Below are 13,529 nucleotides of genomic sequence, written 5' to 3' on the forward strand. Positions count from 1 at the left end.
AACCACTATTTTCATGGGTATGTGATAGTAAATTAGACTATGGAGACAAAAATCAGAAAGGGAGCTCTTTGAATCAGAAAACAAACCACACACAAATAAAGAGAGTATACGTTAGAGAATCATGCAGTAGATAATGTCAACAGGAACCTACCAAACACTCTTGTATGACTTCAGTGGATTTATTTTAGGGGTGGAAATGTTTTGAATGCATTCTTTCTGTGCACTCTGTTTGTGGTCTGCACACTGACATCCAGGGGCGCTTTGGATCCCCTGGCACAGAAGTTCCAGAAGGTTCTCAGCCAAGATGTTGGTTCTGTGAATCAAAGCCAGAGCCTCTGCCCCAGCAAAAAGTGGTAAACCCTGCTGAGTCATCTTTCCAGACCCCAGAATCAATATGTTTCTTATGCACCTGTTCATAAGCAAAGACCAATATGTCCTTAGTATAAACGATGAGTCAGCTTTCAGGGTGGTTGCCAAAATTTTATACCCTAGGCCTCATCAGCCTGCTGGTATGAAACATTGAAATGCAGAGAACTTATAGGCAGGAAGAACATGAATAGGAGGTGGTCTTGTTGGTACACTCCTCTAATCTGTGCACTCATAATGCAGAGGACACTGGTCTCTTTGAGTTCAAGGATAACCTGTTCTCAATTTATTTGGTGAATGGGAAAAGGCAAGAAACTGTTTGCCACAGCAGAAGTGTGCAGGTGCAAGGTTAATTTTTAGGAATTGTTTCTATCCTCTCACCATTTCAAACTCAGGGTTCAATTGGAAGTGTCAGTCATGCTTTCAAGTGCCTGTATGACATTAGCCATTTGGTGGCCTTAATATATGTGCTTTGAATGTAAATATATCAGCATTAAAACACACTCACACACACTCCACAAAATACAAAAGAAATTGATACAATACACTAGCACACCAATGCCAGCAGATCACTCTGCATGCAGGCATAATGACCCGGGATCCATCTCAGAAAACACAATTACCAGCAAACTGCTTGACTACGAACCATGTGTTGAAAATACTCGGTTAAAGATCCTTAGACATGGTTCCCATTTTACTTCCAGCAATGAAACTCAGATCCACCTATCACATGCCAGAACTCAGGCGACCTCAAAGAAACTGAGCAAAAGAGAGTGAAACACTTTTCTCCTGTTCTGTTTTGAATTTTGGTATTCATAATTTAAAGGAACCCAGCACAGCCTCTTTTGTGTCAGAAGACGGCTTCATTTGAAAACGAAGCAAATAACGGTTTTGGGTCTCACACACACTTCACATACAGACCAAACAAAAGAATTGATTTCCTTAACTGAGAAGGTTCATCCTCTACCTTTCCTTTGCAGAAGAGCGAGGAACATATTGGTTGTGCAATAAGGACCCCCATCGTCAAGACCATCTTGGGGGACCTGGAACTGTCTCCGCTAGATGAGGTAATAACTGATAGCTGCAAAGAAAATGAAATATATTTACTTTTAATTCCCACTAATTTGACATGTAATATATTTGTTTGTGTAAGGAACGATGTCTCTGTGTTCCTATGTCTGCAGTAATTCAAATAGTGTCAGAGAAGAGGAAGCCAGCCTGGCCCATTTCTTCACCTCCTTCATATCCTCCCTTCTGGGAGCCCACAACCTAATCACCCTGTAAGGCACTAGTTCTCAACCCTCCTAAGGGTTTGGCCATCTGATGACCTATCTCATGTTGTGGTGAACATGCACAGGAAATTTTTTCCCTTGCTATTTGATAACTGTCATTTTTCACGTCTTATGAATTATCATCTCTATATCAATGTTTTCAGAAGGTGTTAGGTGAACTCCGTGAAAGACAGTCTTAGGTTTTCCAAATGGGTCACTAGCACCTGTTGAGAACCACTATTTTCATGGGTATGTGATAGTAAATTAGACTATGGAGACAAAAATCAGAAAGGGAGCTCTTTGAATCAGAAAACAAACCACACACAACTAAAGAGAGTATACGTTAGAGAATCATGCAGTAGATAATGTCAACAGGAACCTACCAAACACTCTTGTATGACTTCAGTGGATTTATTTTAGGGGTGGAAATGTTTTGAATGCATTCTTTCTGTGCACTCTGTTTGTGGTCTGCCCACTGACATCCAGGGGCGCTTTGGATCCCCTGGCACTGCAGTTCCAGAAGGTTCTCAGCCAAGATGTTGGTTCTGTGAATCAAAGCCAGAGCCTCTGCCCCAGCAAAAAGTGGTAAACCCTGCTGAGTCATCTTTCCAGACCCCAGAATCAATATGTTTCTTATGCACCTGTTCATAAGCAAAGACCAATATGTCCTTAGTATAAACGATGAGTCAGCTTTCAGGGTGGTTGCCAAAATTTTATACCCTTGGCCTCATCAGCCTGCTGGTATGAAACATTGAAATGCAGAGAACTTATAGGCAGGAAGAACATGAATAGGAGGTGGTCTTGTTGGTACACTCCTCTAATCTGTGCACTCATAATGCAGAGGACACTGGTCTCTTTGAGTTCAAGGATAACCTGTTCTCAATTTATTTGGTGAATGGGAAAAGGCAAGAAACTGTTTGCCACAGCAGAAGTGTGCAGGTGCAAGGTTAATTTTTAGGAATTGTTTCTATCCTCTCACCATTTCAAACTCAGGGTTCAATTGGAAGTGTCAGTCATGCTTTCAAGTGCCTGTATGACATTAGCCATTTGGTGGCCTTAATATATGTGCTTTGAATGTAAATATATCAGCATTAATACACACTCACACACACTCCACAAAATACAAAAGAAATTGATACAATACACTAGCACACCAATGCCAGCAGATCACTCTCCATGCAGGCATAATGACCCGGGATCCATCTCAGAAAACACAATTACCAGCAAACTGCTTGACTACGAACCATGTGTTGAAAATACTCGGTTAAAGATCATTAGACATGATACCCATTTTACTTCCAGCAATGAAACTCAGATCCACCTATCACATGCCAGAACTCAGGCGACCTCAAAGAAACTGAGTAAAAGAGAGTGAAATACTTTTCTCCAGTTGCGTTTTGAATTTTGGTATTCATAATTTAAAGGAACCCAGCACAGCCTCTTTTGTGTCAGAAGACGGCTTCATTTGAAAACGAAGCAAATAACGGTTTTGGGTCTCACACATACTTCACATACAGACCAAACAAAAGAATTGATTTCCTTAACTGAGGAGGTTCATCCTCTACCTTTCCTTTGCAGAGGAGCGAGGAACATATTGGCTGTGCAATAAGGTCCTCCAGCGTCAAGACCATCTTGGGGGACCTGGAACTGTCTCCGCTAGATGAGGTAATAACTGATAGCTGCAAAGAAAAAGAAATATATTTACCTTTAAGTCCCACTAATTTGACATGTAATATATTTGTTTGTGTAAGGAACGATGTCTCTGTGTTCCTATGTCTGCAGTATTTCAAATAGTGTCAGAGAAGAGGAAGCCAGCCTGGCCCATTTCTTCACCTCCTTCATATCCTCCCTTCTGGGAGCCCACAATCTAATCACCCTGTAAGGCACTAGTTCTCAACCTTCCTAAGGGTGTTGCCATCTGATGACCTATCTCATGTTGTGGTGAACCTGCACAGGAAATTTTTTCCCTTGCTATTTGATAACTGTCATTTTTCACATCTTATGAATTATCATGTCTATATCTATGTTTTCAGAAGGTGTTAGGTGAACCCCGTGAAAGACAGTCTTAGGATTTCCAAATGGGTCACTAACCACCTGTTGAGAACCACTATTTTCATGGGTATGTGATAGTAAATTAGACTATGGAGACAAAAATCAGAAAGGGAGCTCTTTGAATCAGAAAAGAAACCACACACAAATAAAGAGAGTATACGTTAGAGAATCATGCAGTAGATAATGTCAACAGGAACCTACCAAACACTCTTGTATGACTTCAGTGGATTTATTTTAGGGGTGTAAATGTTTTGAATGCATTCTTTCTGTGCACTCTGTATGTGGTCTGCCCACTGACATCCAGGGGCGCTTTGGATCCCCTGGCACTGCAGTTCCAGAAGGTTCTCAGCCAAGATGTTGGTTCTGTGAATCAAAGCCAGAGCCTCTGCCCCAGCAAAAAGTGGTAAACCCTGCTGAGTCATCTTTCCAGACCCCAGAATCAATATGTTTCTCATGCACCTGTTCATAAGCAAAGACCAATATGTCCTTAGTATAAACGATGAGTCAGCTTTCAGGGTGGTTGCCAAAATGTTATACCCTAGTCCTCATCAGCCTGCTCATATGAAACATTGAAATGCAGAGAACTTATAGGCAGGAAGAACATGTATAGGAGGTGGTCTTGTTGGTACACTCCTCTAATCTGTGCACTCATAATGCAGAGGACACTGGTCTCTTTGAGTTCAAGGATAACCTGTTCTCAATTTATTTGGTGAATGGGAAAAGGCAAGAAACTGTTTGCCACAGCAGAAGTGTGCAGGTGCAAGGATAATTTTTAGGAGTTGTTTCTATCCTCTCACCATTTCAATCTCAGGGTTCAATTGGAAGTGTCAGTCATGCTGGCAAGTGCCTGTATGACATTAGCCATTTGGTGGCCTTCATATATATGCTTTGAATGTAAGTATATCAGCATTAAAACACACTCACACACACTCCACACAATACAAAAGAAATTGATACAATACACTAGCACACCAATGCCAGCAGATCACTCTGCATGCAGGCATAATGACCCGGGATCCATCCCAGAAAACACAATTACCAGCAAACTGCTTGACTACGAACCATGTGTTGAAAATACTCGGTTAAAGATCCTTAGACATGGTTCCCATTTTACTTCCAGCTGTGAAACTCAGATCCACCTATCACATGCCAGAACTCAGGCGACCTCAAAGAAACTGAGCAAAAGAGAGTGAAACACTTTTCTCCTGTTCTGTTTTGAATTTTGGTATTCATAATTTAAAGGAACCCAGCACAGCCTCTTTTGTGTCAGAAGACGGCTTCATTTGAAAACGAAGCAAATAACGGTTTTGGGTCTCACACACACTTCACATACAGACCAAACAAAAGAATTGATTTCCTTAACTGCGAAGGTTCATCCTCTACCTTTCCTTTGCAGAAGAGCGAGGAACATATTGGCTGTGCAATAAGGTCCTCCAGCGTCAAGACCATCTTGGGGGACCTGGAACTGTCTCCGCTAGATGAGGTAATAACTGATAGCTGCAAAGAAAAAGAAATATATTTACCTTTAATTCCCACTAATTTGACATGTAATATATTTGTTTGTGTAAGGAACGATGTCTCTGTGTTCCTATGTCTGCAGTATTTCAAATAGTGTCAGAGAAGAGGAAGCCAGCCTGGCCCATTTCTTCACCTCCTTCATATCCTCCCTTCTGGGAGCCCACAATCTAATCACCCTGTAAGGCACTAGTTCTCAACCTTCCTAAGGGTGTGGCCATCTGATGACCTATCTCATGTTGTGGTGAACCTGCACAGGAAATTTTTTCCCTTACTATTTGATAACTGTCATTTTTCACGTCTTATGAATTATCATGTCTATATCAATGTTTTCAGAAGGTGTTAGGTGAACCCCGTGAAAGACAGTCTTAGGTTTTCCAAATGGGTCACTAACCACCTGTTGAGAACCACTATTTTCATGGGTATGTGATAGTAAATTAGACTATGGAGACAAAAATCAGAAAGGGAGCTCTTTGAATCAGAAAAGAAACCACACACAAATAAAGAGAGTATACGTTAGAGAATCATGCAGTAGATAATGTCAACAGGAACCTACCAAACACTCTTGTATGACTTCAGTGGATTTATTTTAGGGGTGGAAATGTTTTGAATGCATTCTTTCTGTGCACTCTGTTTGTGGTCTGCCCACTGATATCCAGGGGCGCTTTGGATCCCCTGGCACTGCAGTTCCAGAAGGTTCTCAGCCAAGATGTTGGTTCTGTGAATCAAAGCCAGAGCCTCTGCCCCAGCAAAAAGTGGTAAACCCTGCTGAGTCATCTTTCCAGACCCCAGAATCAATATGTTTCTTATGCACCTGTTCATAAGCAAAGACCAATATGTCCTTAGTATAAACGATGAGTCAGCTTTCAGGGTGGTTGCCAAAATGTTATACCCTAGGCCTCATCAGCCTGCTGGTATGAAACATTGAAATGCAGAGAACTTATAGGCAGGAAGAACATGAATAGGAGGTGGTCTTGTTGGTACACTCCTCTAACCTGTGCACTCATAATGTAGAGGACACTGGTCTCTTTGAGTTCAAGGATAACCTGTTCTCAATTTATTTGGTGAATGGGAAAAGGCAAGAAACTGTTTGCCACAGCAGAAGTGTGCAGGTGCAAGGATAATTTTTAGGAGTTGTTTCTATCCTCTCACCATTTCAATCTCAGGGTTCAATTGGAAGTGTCAGTCATGCTGGCAAGTGCCTGTATGACATTAGCCATTTGGTGGCCTTCATATATATGCTTTGAATGTAAGTATATCAGCATTAAAACACACTCACACACACTCCACAAAATACAAAAGAAATTGATACAATACACTAGCACACCAATGCCAGCAGATCACTCTGCATGCAGGCATAATGACCCGGGATCCATCCCAGAAAACACAATTACCAGCAAACTGCTTGACTACGAACCATGTGTTGAAAATACTCGGTTAAAGATCATTAGACATGGTTCCCATTTTACTTCCAGCAATGAAACTCAGATCCACCTATCACATGCCAGAACTCAGGCGACCTCAAAGAAACTGAGCAAAAGAGAGTGAAACACTTTTCTCCTGTTCTGTTTTGAATTTTGGTATTCATAATTTAAAGGAACCCAGTACAGCCTCTTTTGTGTCAGAAGACGGCTTCATTTGAAAACGAAGGAAATAACAGTTTTGGGTCTCACACACACTTCACATACAGACCAAACAAAAGAATTGATTTCCTTAACTGCGAAGGTTCATCCTCTACCTTTCCTTTGCAGAAGAGCGAGGAACATATTGGCTGTGCAATAAGGTCCTCCAGCGTCAAGACCATCTTGGGGGACCTGGAACTGTCTCCGCTAGATGAGGTAATAACTGATAGCTGCAAAGAAAAAGAAATATATTTACCTTTACTTCCCACTCATTTGACATGTAATATATTTGTTTGTGTAAGGAACGATGTCTCTGTGTTCCTATGTCTGCAGTATTTCAAATAGTGTCAGAGAAGAGGAAGCCAGCCTGGCCCATTTCTTCACCTCCTTCATATCCTCCCTTCTGGGAGCCCACAATCTAATCACCCTGTAAGGCACTAGTTCTCAACCTTCCTAAGGGTGTGGCCATCTGATGACCTATCTCATGTTGTGGTGAACCTGCACAGGAAATTTTTTCCCTTGCTATTTGATAACTGTCATTTTTCACGTCTTATGAATTATCATGTCTATATCAATGTTTTCAGAAGGTGTTAGGTGAACCCCGTGAAAGACAGTCTTAGGTTTTCCAAATGGGTCACTAACCACCTGTTGAGAACCACTATTTTCATGGGTACGTGATAGTAAATTAGACTATGGAGACAAAAATCAGAAAGGGAGCTCTTTGAATCAGAAAAGAAACCACACACAAATAAACAGAGTATACGTTAGAGAATCATGCAGTAGATAATGTCAACAGGAACCTACCAAACACTCTTGTATGACTTCAGTGGATTTATTTTAGGGGTGGAAATGTTTTGAATGCATTCTTTCTGTGCACTCTGTTTGTGGTCTGCTCACTGACATCCAGGGGCCCTTTGGATCCCCTGGCACTGCAGTTCTAGAAGGTTCTCAGCCAAGATGTTGGTTCTGTGAATCAAAGCCAGAGCCTCTGCCCCAGCAAAAAGTGGTAAACCCTGCTGAGTCATCTTTCCAGACCCCAGAATCAATATGTTTCTTATGCACCTGTTCATAAGCAAAGACCAATATGTCCTTAGTATAAACGATGAGTCAGCTTTCAGGGTGGTTGCCAAAATTTTATACCCTTGGCCTCATCAGCCTGCTGGTATGAAACATTGAAATGCAGAGAACTTATAGGCAGGAAGAACAAGAATATGAGGTGGTCTTGTTGGTACACTCCTCTAATCTGTGCACTCATAATGCAGAGGACACTGGTCTCTTTGAGTTCAAGGATAACCTGTTCTCAATTTATTTGGTGAATGGGAAAAGGCAAGAAACTGTTTGCCACAGCAGAAGTGTGCAGGTGCAAGGTTAATTTTTAGGAATTGTTTCTATCCTCTCACCATTTCAAACTCAGGGTTCAATTGGAAGTGTCAGTCATGCTTTCAAGTGCCTGTATGACATTAGCCATTTGGTGGCCTTAATATATGTGCTTTGAATGTAAATATATCAGCATTAATACACACTCACACACACTCCACAAAATACAAAAGAAATTGATACAATACACTAGCACACCAATGCCAGCAGATCACTCTCCATGCAGGCATAATGACCCGGGATCCATCTCAGAAAACACAATTACCAGCAAACTGCTTGACTACGAACCATGTGTTGAAAATACTCGGTTAAAGATCATTAGACATGATACCCATTTTACTTCCAGCAATGAAACTCAGATCCACCTATCACATGCCAGAACTCAGGCGACCTCAAAGAAACTGAGTAAAAGAGAGTGAAATACTTTTCTCCAGTTGCGTTTTGAATTTTGGTATTCATAATTTAAAGGAACCCAGCACAGCCTCTTTTGTGTCAGAAGACGGCTTCATTTGAAAACGAAGCAAATAACGGTTTTGGGTCTCATACACACTTCACATACAGACCAAACAAAAGAATTGATTTCCTTAACTGAGGAGGTTCATCCTCTACCTTTCCTTTGCAGAGGAGCGAGGAACATATTGGCTGTGCAATTAGGTCCTCCAGCGTCAAGACCATCTTGGGGGACCTGGAACTGTCTCTGCTAGATGAGGTAATAACTGATAGCTGCAAAGAAAAAGAAATATATTTACCTTTAAGTCCCACTTATTTGACATGTAATATATTTGTTTGTGTAAGGAACGATGTCTCTGTGTTCCTATGTCTGCAGTATTTCAAATAGTGTCAGAGAAGAGGAAGCCAGCCTGGCCCATTTCTTCACCTCCTTCATATCCTCCCTTCTGGGAGCCCACAATCTAATCACCCTGTAAGGCACTAGTTCTCAACCTTCCTAAGGGTGTGGCCATCTGATGACCTATCTCATGTTGTGGTGAACCTGCACAGGAAATTTTTTCCCTTGCTATTTGATAACTGTCATTTTTCACGTCTTATGAATTATCATGTCTATATCTATGTTTTCAGAAGGTGTTAGGTGAACCCCGTGAAAGACAGTCTTAGGATTTCCAAATGGGTCACTAACCACCTGTTGAGAACCACTATTTTCATGGGTACGTGATAGTAAATTAGACTATGGAGACAAAAATCAGAAAGGGAGCTCTTTGAATCAGAAAAGAAACCACACACAAATAAACAGAGTATACATTAGAGAATCATGCAGTAGATAATGTCAACAGGAACCTACCAAACACTCTTGTATGACTTCAGTGGATTTATTTTAGGGGTGGAAATGTTTTGAATGCATTCTTTCTGTGCACTCTGTTTGTGGTCTGCTCACTGACATCCATGGGCGCATTGGATCCCCTGGCACTGCAGTTCCAGAAGGTTCTCAGCCAAGGTGTTGGTTCTGTGAATCAAAGCCAGAGCCTCTGCCCCAGCAAAAAGTGGTAAACCCTGCTGAGTCATCTTTCCAGACCCCAGAATCAATATGTTTCTCATGCACCTGTTCATAAGCAAAGACCAATATGTCCTTAGTATAAACGATGAGTCAGCTTTCAGGGTGGTTGCCAAAATGTTATACCCTAGGCCTCATCAGCCTGCTGGTATGAAACATTGAAATGCAGAGAACTTATAGGCAGGAAGAACATGAATAGGAGGTGGTCTTGTTGGTACACTCCTCTAACCTGTGCACTCATAATGCAGAGGACACTGGTCTCTTTGAGTTCAAGGATAACCTGCTCTCAATTTATTTGGTGAATGGGAAAAGGCAAGAAACTGTTTGCCACAGCAGAAGTGTGCAGGTGCAAGGATAATTTTTAGGAGTAGTTTCTATCCTCTCACCATTTCAATCTCAGGGTTCAATTGGAAGTGTCAGTCATGCTGGCAAGTGCCTGTATGACATTAGCCATTTGGTGGCCTTCATATTTATGCTTTGAATGTAAGTATATCAGCATTAAAACACACTCACACACACTCCACAAAATACAAAAGAAATTGATACAATACACTAGCACACCAATGCCAGCAGATCACTCTGCATGCAGGCATAATGACCCGGGATCCATTCCAGAAAACACAATTACCAGCAAACTGCTTGACTACGAACCATGTGTTGAAAATACTCGGTTAAAGATCATTAGACATGGTTCCCATTTTACTTCCAGCAATGAAACTCAGATCCACCTATCACATGCCAGAACTCAGGCGACCTCAAAGAAACTGAGCAAAAGAGAGTGAAACACTTTTCTCCTGTTCTGTTTTGAATTTTGGTATTCATAATTTAAAGGAACCCAGCACAGCCTCTTTTGTGTCAGAAGACGGCTTCATTTGAAAACGAAGGAAATAACAGTTTTGGGTCTCACACACACTTCACATACAGACCAAACAAAAGAATTGATTTCCTTAACTGCGAAGGTTCATCCTCTACCTTTCCTTTGCAGAAGAGCGAGGAACATATTGGCTGTGCAATAAGGTCCTCCAGCGTCAAGACCATCTTGGGGGACCTGGAACTGTCTCCGCTAGATGAGGTAATAACTGATAGCTGCAAAGAAAAAGAAATATATTTACCTTTAATTCCCACTCATTTGACATGTAATATATTTGTTTGTGTAAGGAACGATGTCTCTGTGTTCCTATGTCTGCAGTATTTCAAATAGTGTCAGAGAAGAGGAAGCCAGCCTGGCCCATTTCTTCACCTCCTTCATATCCTCCCTTCTGGGAGCCCACAATCTAATCACCCTGTAAGGCACTAGTTCTCAACCTTCCTAAGGGTGTGGCCATCTGATGACCTATCTCATGTTGTGGTGAACCTGCACAGGAAATTTTTTCCCTTGCTATTTGATAACTGTCATTTTTCACGTCTTATGAATTATCATGTCTATATCAATGTTTTCAGAAGGTGTTAGGTGAACCCCGTGAAAGACAGTCTTAGGTTTTCCAAATGGGTCACTAACCACCTGTTGAGAACCACTATTTTCATGGGTACGTGATAGTAAATTAGACTATGGAGACAAAAATCAGAAAGGGAGCTCTTTGAATCAGAAAAGAAACCACACACAAATAAACAGAGTATACGTTAGAGAATCATGCAGTAGATAATGTCAACAGGAACCTACCAAACACTCTTGTATGACTTCAGTGGATTTATTTTAGGGGTGGAAATGTTTTGAATGCATTCTTTCTGTGCACTCTGTTTGTGGTCTGCTCACTGACATCCAGGGGCCCTTTGGATCCCCTGGCACTGCAGTTCTAGAAGGTTCTCAGCCAAGATGTTGGTTCTGTGAATCAAAGCCAGAGCCTCTGCCCCAGCAAAAAGTGGTAAACCCTGCTGAGTCATCTTTCCAGACCCCAGAATCAATATGTTTCTTATGCACCTGTTCATAAGCAAAGACCGATATGTCCTTAGTATAAACAATGAGACTGCTAAGTTAGGCATGTCACTGACATGTTGAATGACAAAGACCTGGAGTCATTATTTGTTGTGGAATAAAATTCAGTGAGGTTTTCCATCTGCCAAGCATCATCAAATACATTTTCAAAACTCATATTTCATAAATGTACCTTATTAAATAATCTGGTCTTCTTTGTATGCTGTCTAAGCCAACATTATAGAATTACTTCTTCTGTTTTTGCCATATTACTCTGGGTAACACCCCTTCAGTGACTCCAATGTATCCTTCAGGCTTTGTTCATGTCACTCATACTGTAATTAGATGTTAGTTCTATTACTTTCTATTGCCATGCCCAAGGCCACTTCTAGAAGGAAGGGTTTGTTTGGAGTGGGGCTTATGGTTCCAATTGGATGCATACAGTTCCATCACCATCATAATTCAGGCAGGCAGGCATGGCGCTGAAGCAGCAGCTGAGAGCTACACTGACTCACACAAGAAACAGAGAGCTGTCTGAATATAGCCCAAGTCTTCTGAAACCTCAAGGTGAATCAATAATGACACAACTCCTCTGAAAAGGCCACACCTCCTAATCCTCCCCCAGATAGAGGTGTGGGGAAAGAAGCATCTGGTTTACTGCCATTCTGGAGTCCCCAGGCATCTGTTTCTTGAGGGAGCAGAGAAGGCAAGTTGCAAGGAAAAAATAGATTATTAACACCTGCACTGTGACTGCCAGAAAAAAATCTTGGTTGTACTGACAAAGTAGAATGCACAAGGCAGAAGAACAGATACACCCTTCAATTGGACATCTTGGGAAACTGGAGGGTGGAGAGTCCCCACTGCTGAACAGATCATGTATCCTGCATAGGTGGCTGCTTGAGCCTGAAGAGATGGTAGCAGCTTTGTTGTCCTAGGAGCCTGGCAATCAAAGGGATGCTGAGGATCACAGTGTAGGATTTTGTCCACCTGGTCTCAAGAGACTTAAGTGCTAGGAGTTTGAGGAGTACTTGGTTCCCCCAGGGTGCATGGGGCAGGCTCAGGGGCAGTTAGATCTATTGGTATGGGGGCAAGGAGATAGCTACCAGCATGTGAATGGGAAGGGACCTTAGAAGGACAAGGTAAGGGAGGTACCCAGCCAGTGAAGGAGTTTGGGCTGGAAGGTCGGTGATTGGGGAGGATGGATCTTCCATAAAAGGAGCTCAGAAGGGCTTAGACCTGTAGGAGAGCATGGGGTGGCTCAGAGGAAGGTAAAGGCAATGAGGAGATGCCCTTGTCAAAGCCAAGATAACCTGAGTTCATTGGAGAGCTTGGTGAGGGGTTATTTGGTGAATCCATGGGCCCCCTCCACATTTCATGAGGATTGTGGATAATAGGGGATGCGGATGTTCCAGGAAATGTTGAGAGCTTACAACATGAGCTCCATGACCCTGGAAAAGAAGGCTGGCCTATTGTCCATTTGTATGGTCTTGGCACGCCAATTCAAGGGATGATGTGTTCCAGGAGTACTTGAGCTACCACATCTGCTGTTTCCCTGGATGTGAAGAAAGCTTCTATCCATCCTGTGAAGGTCTCAACGAGAGTTAGGAGATAATGGCGTTTGGCTGAAATCAATCTGCCAGTTGTCACTTCATTGGTGTCCTCAAAGTTGCTGTAGACAATGATGTGTCTGGAGGACCCCTGCAGGTTGGCCGTGCCAAAAGTCTGGCAGGAGGAATGAACCTGTGAAATACAAGCTTAAAGATGGGTGGGGTCAAAGAGGGGCTCTAAGAAATGGAACAGTGTTTTGGGCCTACATATAAAGTCTGGTGAATGTCTGAAATGATGGACAATGCCAGCTCCTGAGGGAGGATGAGGCAGTTATTGAAGTAAAACCATCCATCCTTTGT

The 13,529-nt window shown here is 42.1% G+C and overlaps 1 protein-coding gene across 1 annotated transcript in view; it reads left to right on the plus strand.

Annotated features, from left to right (window-relative positions):
* The window catches only part of LOC143270293 (uncharacterized), a 539,180-nt gene that overhangs the window by 46,457 nt on the left and 479,194 nt on the right, over positions 1-13,529 (plus strand). Inside the window, exons 7-12 of the mRNA XM_076559691.1 lie at positions 1,347-1,433; positions 3,216-3,302; positions 5,086-5,172; positions 6,956-7,042; positions 8,826-8,912; positions 10,696-10,782. Of these exons, the coding sequence (XP_076415806.1) occupies positions 1,347-1,433; positions 3,216-3,302; positions 5,086-5,172; positions 6,956-7,042; positions 8,826-8,912; positions 10,696-10,782 (522 nt within the window). The remainder of the gene's footprint in view (positions 1-1,346; positions 1,434-3,215; positions 3,303-5,085; positions 5,173-6,955; positions 7,043-8,825; positions 8,913-10,695; positions 10,783-13,529) is intronic.

The sequence above is a fragment of the Peromyscus maniculatus genome, chromosome 22, assembly GCF_049852395.1.
Source record: "Peromyscus maniculatus bairdii isolate BWxNUB_F1_BW_parent chromosome 22, HU_Pman_BW_mat_3.1, whole genome shotgun sequence".
NCBI classification, from domain to species: Eukaryota; Metazoa; Chordata; class Mammalia; order Rodentia; family Cricetidae; genus Peromyscus; species Peromyscus maniculatus.